Consider the following 22,205-nt stretch of genomic DNA (forward strand, 5'->3'; position numbering starts at 1 on the left):
GACCCCATGAATTGTAACACGCCAGGCCTCCCTGTCCATCACCAACTCCCAGAGTTTACTCAAACTCATGCCCATCGAGTTGGTGATGCCATCCAGCCATCTCATCCTCTGTTGTCCCCTTCTCCTCCTGCCCCCAATCCCTCCCAGCATCAGGGTCTTTTTCAATGAGTCAACTCTTCAGGTGAGGTCGCCAAAGTACTGGAGTTTCAGCTTCAGCATCAGTCCTTCCAGTGAACACCCAGGACTGATCTCCTTTAGGATGGACTGGTTGGATCTCCTTGCAGTCCAAGGGACTCTCAAGAGTCTTCTCCAACACCACAGTTCAAATGTATAGAATAAAGTTTGTAACATAATATTAGCAAAATCATAACATTTGCATGCATGAAACAAAACAAAATTTATAGCATACTATCAGCAAAACCATTTACTTGTTCCCATTACACTACTATTTTAATGTATCATTTAGCAGTATCTTAGTATCATTAAGCCCTATTTACAATGAGGGAAAAATGCTCTGGTTAACATGACTTCTTTCACTCATTCAACAAACATATTACCTGGTTGCATAATATGTACCAGGCATATACTAGGTACTAAAAAGACACAAGTGTACAGTCCCTGCCATCAAAGGGCTCAGTTTTCGGAAGGGGGGTGTGGCGGGAACTAAAGAAAATTCAGAGTGCAGATTTATAAGAGCTGAAACACTGAGTGTTATGGAAAGCACAGACTCTCACTCAGCAGAAGGGTATGATACTTTTATTTGTCTTGACAATAAGCAGAGATCAGATATGTGAAAATCCATCTAGGCTAAGCAAATGGCATGTGCAAAGGTGTGGAGGTTTGTGAAACTTGATATACTTAGAGAATAGAAAGTCACGTAATGTGGCTGGAAAGAAGGATGCAGGTGGCTGAGCAATAACTGATGAGGCTGGAGAGAAGAGCCAGGGTCTCACCATGAGCACCTTGTGTCCCATGCCCATGAGTGTACCATTTACCCTGAAATCAGTCAAGACAGTGGGCAGTATCTGAGTCAACTAGTTTAACCAGGGGGCTCTTTCAGTGATCAAGGGCAGAAAGGAGAGAGGGCCAAAGGAGAGAGGGCAGAATGCAATGACACGCTAATAAAGGGTGTGTCTCCCAGTGTTCATTGTGCATAAGAGTCAGCTGGGGAGCACTTCTAAAATACAGATGTCTGGGGAGCACTTCTAAAATACAGATGTCTGGGCCCAAACCAGACCTATTCACCCTTTTAATACTTTTCAACGATCCCCTGAATTCTTCTACTGAAATCAGTCCATAGATTAGCATTTGAGAAAGACAGTTTTGCCTCTATCTGTAGGACAAGGACCCACATGAGAAAAGACTCTAAAAAAGAGTGGATATGTAAGTATAACTGATTCACTTTGCTGTACTGCAGAAAGTAACAACATTGTAAATCAACTATAAGCCAATAAAAAATTAAAATTTTTAAAATAAAAATAAGATTCTAAAATAATTAAAATAAAATGTTAAAATAATTAAAATAAAAATATTCTTAATGGTAATAATTTAAAGTTTCAATTATACTTATTACAAGTATATTACAAGAGCAGATAAAATCCACTTCTAAAAGACTGAAAATAGGGAATGTTAGGATATTTTCAAAAAAATAAATTTTATTTCCAAACTGCTTAGAATAACTAGCGATGAGAATAAACTACGGATTGCTAGAAGTCAATATAATTACATTTCATAACAAAAAACAATTTACAAGATTTTGTATTTACATTTTTAATAAGTGAATCTATTTTTGCTTTGCAAGCTTGCTCCTTCTAGTAGATTAAATATTAGCTTTATAATCTTTCTTAATCTTAATTTAGTTTTTATATCCTTTTCATCTCTAAGGAATAAAAGATAAACTTCAATCCAGCCTATAATAAAAGATCATAAATTCTTTTTTTTTTAAGATCATAAATTCTAAATAAGTGTTGTCTGAACTAACTTGGTTTTGCTACATAATCTTCTGACTTGCAAAAAATTTATATTAAGAAAAATGCTTACCATATGATCAGTTACCTTAAACAAGTAAATTGTCACTAATTCTATTTGTTAGGAAATTCAGGCTATTAATCTGTATTTGTGCTTAGCTCATTTTTAGGCAGTACTTGTATTTTAAGTAAATATATGAGTTAAATTTATCTGTTTTGAAAGTCATGTCTCCTGTCCTTGCCTTAGTGAGAGCAAAGCCTCTCATCTTATTTCTCGACTTTCCATCCCCAAAGCCCAAACTGATTTTAATTCAATGTGATAATAAGCTCCATGAAGATAGAAAACTGTGTGTCCTGGTTACACTTTACCCCTAACTCCAAGCTCAGGGCCTAAACAGGAGATATAGTTGATAGACATTTATTTATTTACTTATTTATTAATAAGAATCATCTTCCCTTTATAACCCCAGGAAAACTCAATTTTACCCAGATTTATCTAAACGTATAGCCATCTACTTCAGCCAGTATAGGAAGAAGCGCACATGGACAGAAAGCATTTTTTAATAGTTGTCTACCAATCAACCTAAGTATAAAGATCATTACTTGATGTTCAGTAAAAGAATTTTGATGTCATCATCAGTTGTGTCAAATTACACAAGTAAAACCCCCAAAGGAGAGTCTTGCCCTGGCTCTGGAACTACTATAGGGGCTCAGACATCAGAACCAGTTCTCATCACTCAAAATTCCCTTAAAATGACCTGACAGAGGAGCCAACCACATGTTAAAGCCAATTTAAAGCACTTGTAAAAACTAATATGTTAGCTCTACTGTAACAGTCCATTTAATAAAATGGACAGAATACTGTCTCAAAACTATGACTGGTTCAGTAAGACTGGCTCTAATGGCCAGTAGTAACGCAAGAGAGGCAAACGTGAATGGAGCATTTATTTAAAGTCAGGCATTGTGCTAAGCATTTTATCTAATCTCATCAAAGCCTCATGACAACTGACTAATGGAACAATTGATGAACTTCATTTTACAGGAGAAAAGGAGGAATCTGACTTATGTAACTTGTGTATGCTCTGTGCATATACTACACCATTTTATATAATGGACTTGAGTATCCTTGGATGTGGGTATCCACAGATGGTCCTGGAACTAATCCCCTACGAATACTAAGGGATGACTGTATTAAGCAATTTGAAGTTAGTGTTTGAAAACAAAAATACCATGATTTATTCATCCAAAGTTCAGATTATATCCTTGTATATGAGACAGAAAGCACTTCATATTTGAATACAAACTTCCTTTGCCTTCTGTACATACATACAGTTAATAATAAGACCACACCAAATTAATCACCTAGAAAGCTAGTATACCCTAACATGACTAGTTTTTATCAAGCCACTTAAAACTCTAACAAAGCTATCATCTGCACCTCAATTACAGACTAGGAAAGATAAACAATCTGCTCGTGGGAAAAAAGGCATCTGACTCTTGGCCTATGGTAGGCATGAGTGAATGAATGAATGAGGAAGAGAGTGCAATGTATGAGGGAGAAGGATCTTTACAAACTCGGGCTTTTTATTGGTCTTAAACGTGTTCTGAGAGCAAACATCATTTTAAACTTAGAAAGTCATGTTAGTACCGATAATCTCTGAAATTTGGACACAGTGAAGCCCAAAACATATAAAGAGCTTTGCTGATAAAAGAGGAAAGATCCCACAGTTTAATCTTTAACTCTTTGAAATAAAGTATAGCCTCTTGTAAAGGAACTATCAGAAAATTCAGATGTGATAGATGATAGCGAGTATTTGTATCAGTTGCTGTGGTGTCAGAGCAGCTGCCTGGATACCTTTATCCTGTGGTGAACAGTGAGGTGTCACTGACAACTTTGCTGAAGCTTATAGCTTCCTCTGTAACTACGGACAATAACAATACTATTGAGCACCTAGCACATCCCTAGTTTACAAATGACAGGACCGAAGCTCAGAGGCACTGACTGGTCCAGGCTCACATAGCCTGAAAGAGATGAATTCAAACCTGTGTCTAACTCAAAGCCCAGGCTCCTTCTGCTAGTCCAGGTTGCCTCTTTCTGTGTTACAGAAATCTAAGGAGGCTTGATCTAAAGATCTGGCAGGAAAGTAATGATTTTCTATGAGTAATGGTAAGAAAGCAATGTATACAACTGATTTATTACAATGGTGGAATTAGAGTTGGATATTTACTGTTCTTTACTATTCTGCAGAGGAGATTTTAATGCCATTTATGTAAGATTAGATAATTCATTACAATTAATTCATGAGTTCTTATAATCTTTCCATTTTTATTTTTATACCCCCCTGGTGCTGAGTCATAATATGCTGGATTATACTTAGTCTCTGCCTGTGCATAAGCATCTGTTGAGGAGTTCTTGGGTGGCATTATTTACATTTTCTTATAAAGCCTGTTTGATAACATGCTGACTTCACAGACATTGAATCACCATACTTGGCTCTTGCATGATTTAACATTAAATCATTACGCAGAGCACTTCTTGTAGAGGAAATTATAAACTCAGCCATAGCATGTGCTGTCTCCTGAATTATAAAAGCATACTCAACAACACTCAAAATCAAACTTAAGGTTTGATTGGGGAATCTAAAAAAAAAATGACACAAATGAACTTACTTACAAAACAGAAAGAGACTCACAGACTTAGAGAACGAACTTATGGTTGCCAGGGGCAGGTGGGGAAAGGATAGTTAGGGAGTTTGGGACGGTCATGTACACACTGCTATATTTAAAATGAATAACCAACAAGGATCTATAGTGTAGCACATGGAACTCAATGGTATGTGGCAGCCTGGGTGGGAGGGGGGTTTGAGGGAGAATGGATATCTTTGTATGTATGACTGAGCCCCTGCGCTGTTCACCTCAAACTATTACAACATGATTAATCAGCTATACCCCAATACAAAATAAAAAGTTCAAAAGGAAAAAAATATACTTGATTAGCATTAAATCTACTTACTTGGGACTTCCCTGGTGGTCTAGGGGTTAAGAATCCACCTTCCAATGCAGGGGATGTAGGTTCGATCCCAGTGGGGGAACTAAGATCCCACATGCTACAGGGCAACTAAGCCCCCGACACAACTAGAGAAAGCCCACGCACTACAACAAAAACCCAGTGCACCCAGAAACAAAAAAATACTACTTACTATTATCACTTGAGGAAGGTTGACTCACATAAAGCATAAGATAAAGGTGAGGGGATTCAAATTAAGATGTGAAAACTTCCTGCTCCCCAAAGTACTCATTTTAACTGAAATTCTCCATTATAGTCTCTGACCAGTGACGCAGAGTTTATTGGTTCCTAAAGATGTGGAAGACCGGTGTAGTCTCCCCAGGGGAAATTTTGGAAGGGGGCTGATTGTCACAATCAGTTCAGTTCAGTCACTCAGTCATGTCTGACTCTGCGACCCCATGGACTGCAGCACACCAGGCCTCCCTGTCCATCGCCAACTCCCGGAGTTTACTCAAATTTATGTCATTGAGTCAGTGATGCCATCCAACCATCTCATCCTCTGCCATCCTCTTCTCCTCCTGCCTTCAATCTCTCCCAGCATCAGGTTCTTTTCCAGTGAGTCATTTCTTCACATCAGGTGGCCAAAGTATTGGGAGTTTCAGCTTCAGCATCAGTTGTCACAATGACTGACACTAAACAGGTAATAGGAAGCTAATTAGTGATGCATTCTTTAGCAACATAAGAATGGCACATACACAGCTCCTCATCCACCAGACATTTCAGTCATACTGCAGCAATGAGAGGGGCTTCCCAGTTGGCTCCGTGGTAAAGAATCCACCTGCCAAGTAGGAGAGGTAGGTTCAATCCCTGGGTTGGGAAGATCCCCTGAAGAAGAAAATGGCGACCCACTCTAGTATTCTCACCTGGGAAATCCCATAGACAGAGGAGCCTGGCCAGTTACAGTCCATGGGGTCACAAGAGAGTTGAACATGACTAAACAACAACAGCAATGAAAGAGCTTCACATCATGCAGGGGTTAGATGTGGAAGGTGAGTAGGAAATCAAGGGATTTCTTTAATACCTTATTACCACTCCTTTATTTCATTAGGAAAATGTTGACGATGGCCGAGCAAGCATCTATCAATCCGTCGTCACCAACACCAGCAAAGAAATGTCCTGTTTCAGTGACTTTCCAATGCCTGACGATTTTCCAAACTTCCTGCACAATTCTAAAGTCCTGGAATATTTCAGAATCTTTGCCAAGAAGTTTGATCTACTAAAGTATATTCAGTTCCAGGTATTGTATTTGGGGTAGGGGGGAGGGAAACAGCACGATAGAAAACTCGAAAAGTAATGTCATTACCCGTGATATTATAGGCTATATGCATAAACAGAAGAAAGACATTTGTCAAAATTAAGGCTTGAATGATATTGACAGTGAAACTGCATTTAAATTAGTATCTGTAACCACTGAAGACGACTAGCCTCATTTCCTTTGAAAGGGTATATGAAAACAAAAGTTATGTTGTTTTATTTTCTTACCTTCTCCATAGAAATGGATTATCTTAGAAAATGGATTAGATAAACCCACAGCTCCCCATTCATCTCAGAACACTATAGAGACCACTCTTGTTCATTTTTGATGCATTCTTTAGCAACATAAGAATGGCCAGATAATTCTGAAATGCAATTATAACTACCTTTCCCTTGTTTTCTCAAAAAAAATAATCAACAAGAAAAAACCAATATCCTCATTAAACATCCTAAATTTGTATCAATAACCTACACTCTGAAAACCAGTAACTGTGTCTAGGAAATAAATTATAGCACTGAATAAATATTAGTAGAACTTATTTTTTAATACATTTCATTTTCTCAGTAATTTTAGTTTTACTATAGATTTGTATTACATTAATTTGGAATAATTGATTTAGTGGACATAAACATATGCAAATACCATGAAACTATTTCAGTCTATCTAATGTAGAGTTCCTCCAGTTTCTTCTTCTTTTGTTTATCATTTTACTGATGTTGTTTTCTGGAGATTGGAGAGGGCTTAAGAAAACTCACTCCCATTTATTGATCTCTGAATTGGTATAAGCCATAAGATGCAAGAACTCAATTCAAACTATAAAAGGACATGTCCAGACTAAGTTCAGTATCAATACAGTGACCTCCCAGGAATGGGAAACCGCCAGGTTGCCTGAGAAGGAGTGAACTGGTTCAGGGCAGTTACATTTCTAATAACCTCCCCAGTGACAGTGAAGATTGGTCCTCGAACTACATTTTGAATAGTCAAGAATCCAGAGTACTTTAGTGAATATACCATGCTTAACTTCAAATTTGAAATCTTTCAACTGAAAATACCCAGACATTTTGTAGCCTTTTCACAACATTCCACATACATTTTTTAAAACTGTAAAAGCTTCAAAATTGCCAACACAGCATTTTGAAAAATATCTGAAATTTTCAAAAGCATGTATAAGGGGCTCAAACACTTACCAGCAAGAAGGAAGCATACCATTCACCTGAAAAGCTTCACTTCCTTTGACATTGCTTCTTAAATACATCAAACACAACATTTATGTACCTTTTTAAAAATCCATAAACCTCCACACAGCAAACAACATTTACAAAAAATCAATAAACCAGTAAATTGTTTAATCCAAATGAGAGTATGAAATGTATTGCTAGCAAGACATTTTAAAAATAATAAATATGACAAGCCACAAATACTGAGCCCACATGCTGTAACTACTGAAGCCCACGCTTCTAGAGCCTCTGCTCTGCGGAGAAGCCCACACACTACATCTTTAAAAAAAAAAATGAGTGGATATGAATAGACAATTCACAAAGGAAGAAATGTTGTGCAAACGTAACAATGAATGTTACCAAAAAAATTCGCACTCACTAGTAAACAACAATATGCAAAATAAAGGATATGATGCAGACTTCTTTGGTGGCACAGTGGATAAGAATCCCTCTGCCAATGCAGGGGACACAGGTTTGATCCCTGGTCCGAGATGATTCCATATGCCACGGAGCACCTAAGCCCATCCACCACAATTATTGAGCCTGTGTGTTGCAAATACTGAGCCTGTGTGCCGTAACTACTGAAGCTCTCAAGTCCTAGAGACCATCTTCAGCAACAAGAGAAGCCACCTCAACATGAAGCCCATGCACCACAATAAAGAGTAGCCCCCACTCTGCAATGAGGGAAAGCCCACAAGTAGCAATGAAGACCCAGCACAACCAAACTTTAAATTAATTTTTTTTAAAAAAAGCACATGATGCCTTTAATAAAATAAATAAATAAGAATAACTCACCATTCATGGAGTGCTGTCATTGTGCCAGGCGCTATGCATGGAATATATTCTCTAACACAGAGTCTGCACAGAGGTCAACACAAAAGTTTTGTGATAAATGCTGATTGTGTGATCACTTGAACGATGAACACGTATTTTGTATCTTGCCCAGACTTTTGCCATGATTTTCTAAGTCTCTCTCCTTATTCAGAGAGACTTAACGCTGGTTCCCACTGCTGAGTCAGGCCTCTCACACAAAGCAGTACATCCTTGGGAGCATGTGCCAAGGAAGAAGCAGCAGGGCGCACTTAGCAGTCTTTGCCTTAAGTGGCTTGAAATGGCTTCAAATGGAATCTCAATGGAGCCAGACATTGCACTCTACCCTTACCCACTCCCAGGCACTGGACAAGGCCCCTTTTATGCCAGAGTAATTCTCAATGATGCCTTCTCTGTGTTTGATTCCAGACAACCGTCCTCAGTGTGAAAAAACACCCGGATTTTGCAACCTCTGGCCAGTGGGTGGTTGTTACTGAGAACAACGGTAAGGAGCAAAGCACTGTCTTTGACGGAGTCATGATCTGCAGCGGCCATCACGTCTTCCCTCATCTCCCACTGGAGTCATTTCCAGGTGAGGCCTGTGCAGAGCCCCGGCTTTTGGGAGTAGGTGTCCAGCTACTTAATGTTCAGGCTAGATTGACAGCAAAACTGGCTAGCTACTGCAACTCAGCATAATATTAAAATCAGGATAGAGCCAGAAAGATGAAAGATTCCAAATACCATCTTTGTTTCTTTTGAGCCCTCCGGGTCTTCATCATCAGAGTGCAGCCAAAGTTCAGCCTTCCCCAAAGTGACTAAATGTTACTCAGAATTTCAGAGAATTTTCACCCATCTTGGTTTTCTGTTGGAGAGATCCTTTCAGCCATGTACCTTACCTTACGACAGGGAAGCCTGGGGTGCTGCAGTCCATGGGGTTGCAAAGAGTCGGACAGGACTGAAGGGCTGAACAATAACAAAAGCTTACCCTGACCTTTTTCTATCCTGCCAAACACCTGTGACTTTGTTTCATTTTGGGGACTTCCACAGAGCCATGCCCACAGCCAGGGTTACTGGGGGTAGTTTCTGGACATCAGTACTCCAATAGGATAGTGATGGATGCCGGAAGTGCAGGGGAGGATGGCTCCTCCCAGGCCCCTCCGTAAGACAGCACACTTCCTTCCCAAGGCCTTTAGGAAAACATTTAATAGGGTGGTTCAGTCCAAGCCCCACATTATTCAAACCGCCTGAGGAGTTTTTAAAGTTCAAATGACCTTCAAAGATTCAATCGGTCTAGGGTAGGCCTAGGTCAATTACTTGTTCAAGTGATTTCAATATGCAAGCTGGACTGAGGCTTCCTGATCTAAAGCAATGAAACTTTCCAACAGAATCACCTAGAGGACTTTTAAAACCACAACTTTCTAGGCTCCACCCCTAGCATTTCCAGCTCTGTAGATCTAGGCTGAGAATTTGCATCTTTAACAAGTTCTCTGGGGATGCCAATACTGCTGGCCAAGGGACCAACACTTTGAGAACTCATATGATCTAAAGGAGAAGGAAATAGCAACCACTCCAGTGTTCTTACCTGGAAAATTCCATGGACAGAGGAGCCTGGCAGACTACAGTCCATGGAGCTGCAAAGAGTCTTATGCAACTGAGCACATGATCTAAAGGCTCTTTCAAGCAGCCCATCATCAAAGACAAATACTTTAATAAGGCCATGTTTTCCTGGGAAAAGACACAGATGTTTATCTTCAGAAAGGCCTGTCCATGGAAGCAATCTAGATGTCCATCGACAGATGAATGGATAAAGAAGCTGTGGCACATTCATACAAGGGCATATTTCTCAGCCATTAAAGTGAACACATTTGAGTCAGTTCTAATGAGGTGGATGAACTTAGAGCCTATTATACAGAGTGAAGTCAGAAAGAGAAAAACAAATATATAATATATTAATACATATACATGGAATCTAGAAAGATGATACTGATGAACTCTATTTTCAGGGCAGCAATGGAGACATAGACATAGAGAACAGACTTGTTGATATGGGTTGGGGTGGGGGAAGGAGAGGGTGGAACGAATGGAGAGAGGAACATGGAAGCATATATGCTACCATCTGTAAAATAGATAGCCAGTGGGAATTTACTCTGTGACTCAGGGAACTCAAACTGGGACTCTGTGACAACTAGAGGGGTAAAATGGGGTGGGAGATGGGAGGGAGGTTCAAGAGGGAGAGGATAAATGTATACCTATGGCTGATTCATATTGATGTATGGAAGAAATCAACACAATATTGCAAAGCAATTATCTTTCTGCTGCTGCTGCTGCTGCTGCTAAGTCGCTTCAGTCGTGTCCAACTCTGTGCCACCCCATCCCTGGGATTCTCCAGGCAAGAGTACTGAAGCGGGTTGCCATTGCCTTCTCCGAAGTATCCTTCAATTAAAAACAAATAAATTTTTTTAAAAAGGCTCTCCAAAGAAGACATACAGATGGCTAACAAACACATGAAAAGGTGCTCAACATTGCTCATTATTAGAGAAATGTAAATCAAAACCACAATGAGATATCACCTCACACTGGTCAGAATGGCCATCATCAAAAAGTCTACAACAATAAATGCTGGAGAGGGTATGAAGAAAAGGAAATGGTCTTGCACTGCTGGAGGAAGTGTAAATTGATACAGCCAGTATGGAAGACGGTATGGAGATTCCTTAAAAAATTAGGAATAAAATCACCGTATGACCCAGCAATCCCACTCCTAGGCATATACCCTGAGGAAACCAGGGTTGAAAAAGACACATGTATCCCATTGTTCACTGCAGCACTATTTACAATAGCTAGAACATGGAAGCAACCTAGATTGCTTGTCTAGGTTCATTGACAGATGAATGGACAAAGAAGCTATGGTACATATACACAATGGAATATTACTCGGCCACAAAAAGGAATGCATTTGAATCTGTTCTGATGAGGTGGATGAACCTAGAACCTATTATACAGAGTGAAGTGAGTCAGAAAGAGAAAGATAAATATCATATTTTAACGCACATATACGGAATCTAGAAAAATGGTTTTGAAGAATTCATTTCATTACAATCATTAGCACTTAATAATATGTTTAAGAAACCTTCAAAAGAATATATGCTATGTGATATTGAAGTATCATTGTATATTACAAAATAGGATGATGGATGGCTGGAAATCAATACCTGACTCTACTCTATCCATCAAAACCACCTGTCCTCTAGTAAACACCTAAGCTGCAACCTCTGAAATCAACTTTTTTGGTGCTGAACTATCGGCTTGGGCTTCCCTGATGGTTCAGATGATAAACAATCCACCTATAATGCAAGAGACCTGGGTTCAATCCCTGGGTTGGGAAGATCCCTTGGAGAAGGAAATGGCTACCTACTCCAGTATTCTGGCCTGGAGAATCCATGGACTATATAGTCCAGAGGTCACAAAAAGTCAGACACGACTGAGTACCTTCCACTTCACTTCACCACGTGCTTAACCTAACATTTCTTACATGCTTCATACTTTGAGTTTGCCAGTTGGCCTTAATATTGTAACTTCCCTAAGAGGGGAAATAACAAAACAAATAATTGGTCCCAGAAAGGAAAAGCTGACAGGGCAGTTTTATTGAAATTAAGTTGACATAGTTCATGGATTTCTCTTTTCTTCACCCCAAAGGTATCCAGAAGTTCAAAGGCCAGTATTTCCATAGCCGCCAATACAAGCACCCAGAGGGATTTGAAAAGAAACGCATTTTGGTGATTGGAATAGGAAACTCAGCCTCAGATATTGCAGTTGAGTTGTGTAAGAAGGCTGCTCAGGTAAGATGCTCCCCGATTACCTTGTCTGCTGGAGGGGCGGAGGCGGGGGGGTGGTAGGGGTTGGGGAGGAGAGGAAAAGGGAAGGGCATAGTAGAAAATCACAGCCATATAACCAAGGCTCCATTACTTAATAATTGGTTGATTAGTTGGTTGGTTGCCCAGTGTGGTATCATAGGAAATCTAGAAATCAGGAAGCCAGTCAATCTCCCAGCTTTGCCATTAATCAGCTGTGTAAACTAGAGCAAGTCATTTTACTTCTCTGGATGTCTCCTCACTTAAATTTGGATCAGACAACATTCAGCACAGGAGGCCTTGTTTCTACCCAGGGGCCTCTATGAGTTGACCTGCTCATCTTTGGAAGAGTGCCTTTTAGAAATTTAATACATATTTGAATTCTACTTGAAATGTAAATAATCCATAGTTCCCAAGAATCATTTAAAAAATGAGAGAGATTAAATAGACAGTAAGACTCCCAAACAAGATCATAAATATTTAGGTGCTTCCTGAGGTCTTCCGACCACTGTTATCTTTGCACCTGTTCAGGAATGACACAGCCTAGCTGCCAGCGTCAAACATTACAAGATGCAGATGATGCTGACAGAGATGGCTGAGAATGGCAGTAACTAAATCCCTTTTGGAAGGACAGGCCTAGGCAAAGATGGGAAAATAGCTTGGGTTCCTCTCCCCACAGCAAGCCCTTTCAACATGGTCTGGATTCCAGGGGTTCTATCACTCTTACACTGGCCTCCTTAGCCTGGCATCTTCTGGCTCCTCAGGACTTACTGTGGCCATGTCTACCATTGCCAAAAGTGCCCTGTCCTGAGACTCACACTGTCAGGACTTAGATGTTGTTGTCGTTTTTGGGTCGCTCAGACCGTATTTGGTCGTATTTGACTCTGTGACCCCATGGACTATAGTCCTCCAGGCTCCTCTGTCCATGGGATTTCCCAGGCAAAAATACTAGAGTGGATTGCCATTTCCTTATTCAGGGGATCTTACTGGACCAGGAATCTAACATGTATTTCCTGCACTGGCAGGCACTGGTTCATACCACTGAGCCACCAAAGAAGCCCCAGGGCTCAGATGCCCAGTAGCAAATGTGATCAACATACGTGGTGCTTCCCCAGCAGGTTGATGACGGGGTTCCACTGGGACCTGTCAGAGTTACCACCCTGAGGACAGAGCAGGTCATTAACACCAGAAAGAGTTGTACTAGACACAGGAGGTCCTCACCTTATTTATGAAAAGAAACCACTTTTCATTTTTCAAAGTTTTAAGGCCTTCATATGAAGAACAAATAAAGAGGCAGTAACTGTAAAGGCTCGGAGAAGAGCCAGCTCAGGTGGGGAAGGTACCAAGTTCAGTCCCCTTACTGTTTGGAAAATGTGACAAGCTTGAGGAAGGGAGTATGATGAAAAGAGCTGACCTAGCCATCAACTAAGTGAAGCTCCATACTAGACCACTACATGTTGCAGGTCAGTGATTTGGACTTAGAACAGTTGATCCAAAGATCTTAGATTGCAAGAGTCTATTTCCTCATATGGGCTTTGCCATGTAAAAGCCTGTCTATCATGCTAGATTCAATAATAAGTAAGCACCTTGGCTATATTTGTGTGCCTTCCAGCTCATTAATTTTTAAATAATGTCTTTCCAACATTTATTAGATTAATAACATAATTGATCATTATGATAAAATATCTTACACAGAGCAATGCACTCTCAATCCTTCTTTGACAAGGCTTACCAGAGATTTTCTAGGAGCTATGTAGGTAAGAGTTAGAACCAAGTGCACCTGCGAAGCTTAAAATTACAGTCTAAACTCACCTTAGTCCTGAGTGTGCCCTGCTTCTTAGAGCAAGTTCATGTTCATAATGATATGACTTGTTCTACCACAGTCCAACCACCCACTCAAAATACTGTGTGATGGTGCTGAGTCATCCACACACTTTTCCACCAAAACCCAAATCTCTGATCCTTTGCCTGAAGTATGCATCTGATCCTAAATCCTCAGACCTATCACACTGCTACAGCTAGTGGAGCTAGCCAGATTAGACTCCCCTGCTGCAGGTATGGTGACAGAGAAAGATAGGGAATAAAATAGGCAGAGCTTCCAGTGTGAACATGGATTGATCCTAAGTGTGTTAGTCACTCAGTCATGTCCAGGTCTTTGCGACCCTATGGACTGTAGCCTACCAGGCTCCTCTGTCCATGGAATTCTCCAGGCAAGAATACTGAAGTGGATAGCCATTCTCTTCTCCAATGGATCTTCCAAATCCAGGGATCAAACCTAAGTCTCCTGCATTACAGGCCATTACAGGCAGGTTCTTTACCCACTGAGCCACCATAGAAGCCCTGAAGAAGAAGGGCAGAGGATAAGTAATGGAAAGAGACTGCATAGAAACATTTAAGTACATTACCTAATGCCTAGCCAAAGTATTGCCAAGCTAACAAAAGGATAGCAGCAGAAACAGTCAGGATGTTAAGTATATTACTACACACAGACCAACAATTCAACACCATTTTATATCAGTGCTACTTCACAAGTTAAGGAGTTGAGACCCAGAAAAACGTGTCTCCAAATTCTGGCTCACTCCAGATATGTGGCACTACATGAAACTCCTCCAGCCTAAATTTACAAAATAATAATAGTTAGCAATACCTGTCATTGGCCAACCAACAGTTTCAGTCCTTTACATGTATCATCTCCTTTAATTGGTACAATAATTCTATGAAGCAGGTACTGCTACCACCCCTATTTTATGGAGAGAGACACAGAGAGGCTGAAGTAACTCACTCAAGGCAACACAGCTTGTAAGTAGTGAGGCTGGGAGTCAAACCCAGGTAGTCTGAATCCAGAGTCCTCAGTCTAGAATTCACAATCTTCAACTCTTAAGTCAATCAGTTCCTTACAAGGGAGTATTAACATGTTTATCAAGTCCTTGTACAATAGAACTCACAGAGTTCTGGCATGTAAAAGTACTGACATGCAAAATTTTAAGAAGCAAATCAAATATGCATTCGGTCAATGGAGAAGTAACAGTAAACAAGGTAAAATACACATTTGAAAAGAGATTTAAATGTACATCTTGAAAACTAGGGCAATATGAGTATACAAGGTAAAGAATACATCTGATATATACACAAACACACTACTAGATATAAAATAAAAGCCCATGTGTAAAATATATAATCAACAAGGAACTACTGTGTAGTACAGGGAAATATACTCTGTACTCTCTAATAACCTATATGGGAAAAGAATCTGAAAAGAATAAATATATGTATATATATAATAATATAACTGATTACCTCCTATATTAACTTCCATATAAAGTAATATCTATGAATAGCAAAGGTTATATTTTTAAACTCTGAGTTTTTGAAATAAATTCAAAGTTAAAAATCTGGCTTTTAGGCTGCAATCATACATATTTTCTGGATTATAATTGTATACCTTTGTTATAAAAACAACCTGGGTTGGATAGAAAAGTAAGAGGAGGGAAGAAGTATTGAACCACAATGCAAACGTAGATTTGTGGATTTTATGGTTGGTTTAGCCCAAAGATTTTCTCGGGTCTGCATGAAGTCCTCAAGATTATGGTAGTCTTCCTCTATCAGTGTAAATACCCCGGGGCACCACTTGTATGATAAAGCTGACCTAGAACAGTGAAAACCAGAAGATCCTTCACTTTGAAGTCAATCATCTTTAAGACAAAGCATTTCAGCCAGTTCTGGGGCCATACATGTGATATATTATCTACACAGTGGGTTCCTCCCAAAAAAAGATGATGCCCTAATATGAACTGCATTCCTTTTTGCTCACTAGGTGTTTATCAGCACCAGACATGGTTCCTGGGTCCTGAGTCGTATCTCTGAAGATGGCTATCCCTGGGACTTGACATTCCTCACCCGCTTTAGAGCCATGCTCTACAATATCGTGCCACGAATTGTTGTAAAATGGGCAATGGAAAAAGTGAGGAGTCAATGGTTCAACCATGAAAATTATGGCCTTGTCCCTCAAAACAAGTAAAATTACTTTACTTTTTTATGGTATACTCATTGATAATCAGGGTTGTCAGAAGGGTTTCTCTTTGAAAAGAGCCAGATTGCTAACATGATAGTTCAAACTACAGCCTAACAGTGTGGGTATCGTACAGCTCCCAGATTTTGAATCCCAGATCCATTCTATATGCCTTTTAAAAAGTAAATATTTGAGAAGATGAAGTATAAATATTAGAAGTTGCTCCAGAGAGTATAACTAGGATTGGGGGAGGACTTCCTAATACCCAGAGCTATCCAACATTGGAAAAGGCTGTTTCAAGAGATTGTGACCTTCCTTTCAGAGGGTGGGATGGGAAAACTGATCCAAATTCTACAGGAGCCCATTATCAAATAAAGAAAAATAAACATCCATATTGTTTGCTTGTGTTCATAAGATCAGAGATGTATAACTTGGAGATTAACAGGCAATGAATATTTCTCAAAAGCCCCCCGTGAGAAGAACTCTTATGGTGTAGAGTTAGCAAAGTATAACAGGCTCCTTCCCCCTCCCCCACCCCAAAAAAAGAACAGGAGAGCTTTGCAGTCTTTCAACAAATGCAATATGGCTGCTGTATTCTGAGATCTGATACATATGCCATGCAGTCTTTTTTTTTTAAGAGGTTCTCAGATCTAAAAGAAAAAGGAAATTCCAGACATATAACCAGACATTGCTCCACTATTCATGCTATCATGCTATCTGTGGATATTTGAGATAAAGAGATATCCCCAAACTTAATTCTATGCATTAATTTTCATACTAATCTCTTAATTAGTTTCAAAACTGATGGGAATTTAACAAATTTTTTTAACAAATTTTTTCTTCCTTACTTATGACCAGATAGAGATTAAATAAAACAGCAAGATAATTAAAGGTAGATAACATAAAGCAACAGTGGAGATATCAGCAGGATAATGACAGTTGGAGTACTTAGGAAGTGATCACAGACGTTGGCATTTTGCCTAAACCCTTAGGATGTCTCTTTTTTTGCAATGTGTTTTGCCCACATCACCTACATGCATGTTTTCCTTATTTGTTGAAGGAAGAGATATGTGACATGTGAATAAAGTCTCATGTGACATGAGAATAAAGTCTGAGAGTAAAGTTTGGGGTAGGCCAACTAGTCAAGTTAGAAAGTTTTACAGATATTTTAGAAACTACTTTTTTCTCAAATCCAACCCCATAAAATATTAACAGAGTTCAAAACGCCTCATTAAATGCTCCTTTCTGAGTGTTTTCTTCTGCGTGTTTCAGATACCTTTCAAAAGAGCCTGTCATAAATGATGACCTTCCAAGTCGTATACTCTATGGAGCCATCAAGGTGAAATCAAGAGTGAAAGAGCTCACAGAAACATCTGCCATCTTTGAAGATGGAACAGTGGAAGAGAACATTGACATCATTGTCTTTGCAACAGGATATACTGTCTCTTTTCCCTTCCTTGAAGATCTTGTTAAAGTAGAGAATAATATGGTCTCACTGTACAAATTCATCTTCCCTCCTCAACTGGAGAAGTCAACTCTTGCATGCATCGGTTTAATCCAGCCCCTAGGTCCCATTTTCCCAGCTATTGAACTTCAAGCTCGTTGGGTAACCAGAGTTTTCAAAGGTAAGTGAGTGAGTGAGCAGGCAGGTGAGTGGCTGAGGGTTTCACACTTGGTGGACTTTGCTAAAAACAAGTTTAGAAAAGGAAGTTGCCAAAAAAGTTTCCAACCTTGGCTGCTCTCACAAAACTGGCATCCTAAAAAGTTAGCAGAGAATTCAAAAAATAACAAATACTGGGATACAAGAATAAATATCCATAATCATTCCTTTAAAATATTAGAAAATTCAGAGAATTTCAATTGGCATAGTGTTAAGTACATATTACTTTTTGTTGGACTAATGAAAGAACAGTGAAGAAGGAAGACATCTATGACTCCAAGTTTTACCTATAAAATGTTTATAAGTTCCTTGGGATATGTGCAAATCAAGAGACCTAGGGCCTACTCCATACTTAATTCCAAATTAACTCTTAATATCTAAGCACCTCAACCTCACAGATCCCTACAAAGCTATAAAATGATTGAAATACTTCTCTCTGAGCATTGTGTAGCACTTTGCACTTCTCAGAAGACTGTTACTATCTCCCTGATCCCAGGGTTCAATTCAGCTAAACAAAAATTTATTGAATATTCAGCCCTGTGCTGGAACTTGGTGGCATAGAGACAAATTTAAATGGATCATTTCAAGATAATAAGACAAATGCTTTGTCAGAGGAATGCATGGAGTGTATAGAAAGAAGAGAAAGAGTGCTAGCAACAACAGAGTGGGGTTGAGGAAGGGCATGTGGTCAAGGAAGACTGCTAGATAGCTGGGTTTCCCAGGTGCAGAAAAAGGAACCCTTGAGTGAGAGCACAGAGGTGTGATATAGATGGAGAGTTACACGTTATCTGATATTCCTAGAACGTGGGGTGTGAGGCAGGGAGGGGTGAAAGAGTCTTCTTAGAGAGCAAGGGACCAGAACAGAGGAACCTTTTGAGGCACACTAACGAGTTTGAATATAAAATATAGATCAGCTCTTTCTAATTTCTTGTTGTGGTTTAGTCTCTAAGTCATGTTCAACTCTTTTGCGCCTCTATGGACTGTACGCTGCCAGGCTTCTCTGTCCATGGGATTTCCCAGGCAAGAATACTGGAGTGGGTTGCCAGTTCCTTCTCCAAAAGATCTTCCCAATCCAGGGATCAAATCTGCGTCTCCTGCATTGTGGGAAAATTCTTTGTTACTGAGCCACCTGAAGCCCCTTCCCAAATTTAGCTGGTAGACCCAAAACCATCCAGTGGACCCTTAGGAGCCCTGATTAAGTCTGGCTTGAGGACCTAGAGTCTCCACTTAAGAAAGCCCTTCTGCCAGAGGACCCAGTGAAAGGTTCTAAGCAAAGACCAGACATTATCAGATTTACATTTTTGGTAGATTATTTCAGCATTAGTGTGAAAGATAGATTTGAAAGGTGAAAGAAATACAGTCCCAGAGACCAGTGAGAAGGCTATGTAATTGTCTATACTAAAACATGATACAACCTCAGCCAGGCAAACAGACAATGTGGAGAAGAGAAATAGTTAAGAGTGAAACCAGCAGGACATAATGATCGGCTCCAAGAATAATTGAAGGAAGAGAGCAGAATCACAGGTGACTTGCAGATCTCAGGCAGTGGAAACTGGATTGAGAGCAGTGCTGGGACGAGGGGAGGCGTGTGGAAGAATGCAAGCCTGAGCAGGAGGACTTCAGTGATAAACTCAATTTTGGACTCATTGAATCTGAGATGTCTGATGACTAGCCATATCCAAGGAGTGTTACTTCTTCAGTCATGTCTGACTCTTTGCGACCCCATGGACTCTAGGCCACCAGCTTTCTCTGTCCATGGAATCCTCCAGGCAAGAATACTGGAGTGGGGAGCCATTCCCTTCTCCAAGGGATCTTCCTGACCCATGGATCAAACCTGGATCTCCTGCACTGCAGGCAGATTCTTGACTATCTGAGCCCCTAGGGAGCCAAAAAAAGTGAAAAAAGTGTTAGTTGCTCAGTCATGTGCAATTATATGCAACCACATGGACTGTAGCCTGTCAGAGAAACTGACCATTTTCCAGCATGTCTGACGCTCCAGGGACACTTGTGACACAGATGGCCTCCCAAGCACACAGTGATGACTCACATCAATCTTTCTCCATCCCCACTGCCCCACCTAGTTTGTGCCACTCTCTCCCTCGCCTGGTTTACTTCACAGCCTCTTAACTGGTCTTCCTGCCTCTACACTCACCTCCCTGGAACCCATTTTCCAAAATTCAACACCTAGGAAAATCTTTCCAAAAGGCAAACCTGATCAGGTCACTTCCCAAGGCTTCCCACCACCCTCAGAATGGAGCTCACGCCACCTGGCAGAGCTCCCTGGCTTAGTAGGCTCACTTTCCCACTCCAGCTTCCTCTCTTACCGCCACCACCCCACCTCAGAGTCCATGGTGTAGTCTGGTGAATCCTGGGCAACATCACACAGAACTCAATGTGAGTGGCACACCCTGGAGTTCAACAGCACAGCCTCCCTGACTGGCTTAACATGGGTCAGTGGCCAAAATTTACATGTAAGAATCAATTACTAGATAAAGTAATGATACTGATCCAAACCTACCGCTCAACCAGCCTTTTATTTTCTAGGCTTATGTACCTTGCCCTCAGAGAGAACTATGATGGAAGACATTATCAAGAGGAATAAAAAAAGAATTGACTGGTAAGAATTTTTTTTAATTCTTTACATAGAACAGTATTGAACTGCTCACAAGAATCACCTAGCTGCTTCTTAAAAATGCAGAGTCCTGGGACATAACCCAGACCAACTGAATCAAAATTTCTGGATGAGACTGGAAATTCATATTTTTGTGTTCTTCCAAGATGATTCTTATATATGCTAGTTTAAGATCCAACTACTTAAAAATAGTCATTTCACCAAACGAGAACATTTTTCCTTGACATATTTTCATTTGTTTTGTATGATGCCTGTGTTAGATTCTATATCTTCTCACACTCTGTGGTGAAGAGAAAATGGGATGGGGCAATGGTGGTGACAGTAGCCCCGAGTATCTCTGGAAAGTTAGCTGGGGGAACTCCCATCAAAGCAAATTAGAAAGGAGTTGGCATAGAATGAAAGTCAAGGATTTATACTTTGTGACACAGTAGAATCCATAAGTGATCTTAAGGATCCATTAAGAATCCATTCCATAAGGTATCCACTAAATTCCATAAGTGATTAAGTACATTGGAAGGTTTACTCTGGGGCCTTACATCACATGTAGGGATTATCTCACTTTAAAGCTCTAATTCATCTATTACATTCCAACCAGAGTGCCAGATACTTTAACAATTTAACTAGAAAATATTAAGCATCTCTTCTGTGCAAGACACCAAGCTACACTTGCATCTGTAATCTGGTGAATCTTTGCAACAATCTTGACTAGTTTTACTTGCCAGAAGATTTATAGCTGCTTGCTAAATACCAAATAATAATAATGGTTATAAACCCTATCACATTCCTAGAACTTCCATGAAATCAGACTTATTTATTTTATATCCTACTCTCAATCTGAGATGTGGGTCTCCTGATGAAATAAACTAACACTTGCCACCAGAGTCATTCAAAGCTCATTTATTCATTCATTCATCTCTCCATTCTTTCAGCACTTATTGAATACCTAATGTTCTTATGTAACTTAGAATATTTTGTGACTCTGTCCTTTTTTCTACGTTAAGGTTTGGAGAGAGCAAAAGCCAGCTACTGCAGACCAGTTACATCAGCTACGTGGACGAGCTCGCTGTAGAGATAGGTGTGAAGCCAGACATCCTTTCTCTCTTGCTAAAAGATCCTAAACTGGCTGTGAAACTCTATTTTGGGCCGTGCAACTCCTATCAGTATCGTCTGGTTGGGCCTGGGCAGTGGGATGGAGCCAGGAATGCCATCTTCACCCAGAAACAAAGGACACTGAAGCCTTTAAAGACACGGGCTATCAAAACCTCATCTACTTTCCCAGTTTCCTTCCTGTTGAAAATCCTGGGGCTTCTTGCTGTTGTGGTGGCCTTTTTTTCCCAACTTCAGTGATTCTAATCTGTCAGCATAATGCTTTAAGTTTTAATGGCAGTCAGTACCTCTTAAAGAAAAAAAAACTAAAAGAAAAAATATTAAATCTAAAGTCTAAATTTTAGAGTTGGAAAGAACAGAGAGAGAGAAAGAGTTAGAAGAATTAGGTATAAAATGTATAAAACCAAAATTGTGTCATGAAATTTCTTTGCCATCCATCCTTCCCTCAAACTCACCAGACTCTCCAAAAAAATAATAATAATAATAAAAATCAATATAGTAACACTGGCTGAATAGTGCTGCCAAGCCTGAATAAAGGACAGCCATATAGGAAAACAGTAGAGTTACACAGAATGAAAAGCACCCATGGTTTAAATTATTGGAAAATTTAAATTGTGGGTAAATATTTAAATT

The 22,205-nt window shown here is 39.8% G+C and overlaps 1 protein-coding gene across 4 annotated transcripts in view; it reads left to right on the forward strand.

Moving 5' to 3' along the window:
* The window catches only part of LOC122708004 (dimethylaniline monooxygenase [N-oxide-forming] 2-like), a 34,595-nt gene extending 12,614 nt beyond the window's left edge, over nucleotides 1-21,981 (forward strand). For 3 of the 4 annotated variants that reach the window (XM_043924074.1, XM_043924078.1, XM_043924075.1), the window contains 7 exons: nucleotides 6,083-6,271; nucleotides 8,746-8,908; nucleotides 12,010-12,152; nucleotides 15,979-16,178; nucleotides 17,446-17,798; nucleotides 20,378-20,450; nucleotides 21,467-21,981. In XM_043924074.1, coding sequence (XP_043780009.1) covers nucleotides 6,083-6,271; nucleotides 8,746-8,908; nucleotides 12,010-12,152; nucleotides 15,979-16,178; nucleotides 17,446-17,798; nucleotides 20,378-20,450; nucleotides 21,467-21,812 — 1,467 coding nt within the window. In that variant the 3' untranslated portion in view covers nucleotides 21,813-21,981. Of the gene's footprint in view, nucleotides 1-5,641; nucleotides 5,675-6,082; nucleotides 6,272-8,745; nucleotides 8,909-12,009; nucleotides 12,153-15,978; nucleotides 16,179-17,445; nucleotides 17,799-20,377; nucleotides 20,451-21,466 lie in introns of those variants that run through there. The other variant, XM_043924077.1, reaches the window with a different exon arrangement.
* Nucleotides 21,982-22,205: the final 224 nt, after the last annotated feature.

This window comes from Cervus elaphus, chromosome 14, assembly GCF_910594005.1.
Source record: "Cervus elaphus chromosome 14, mCerEla1.1, whole genome shotgun sequence".
Lineage (NCBI taxonomy): Eukaryota > Metazoa > Chordata > Mammalia > Artiodactyla > Cervidae > Cervus > Cervus elaphus.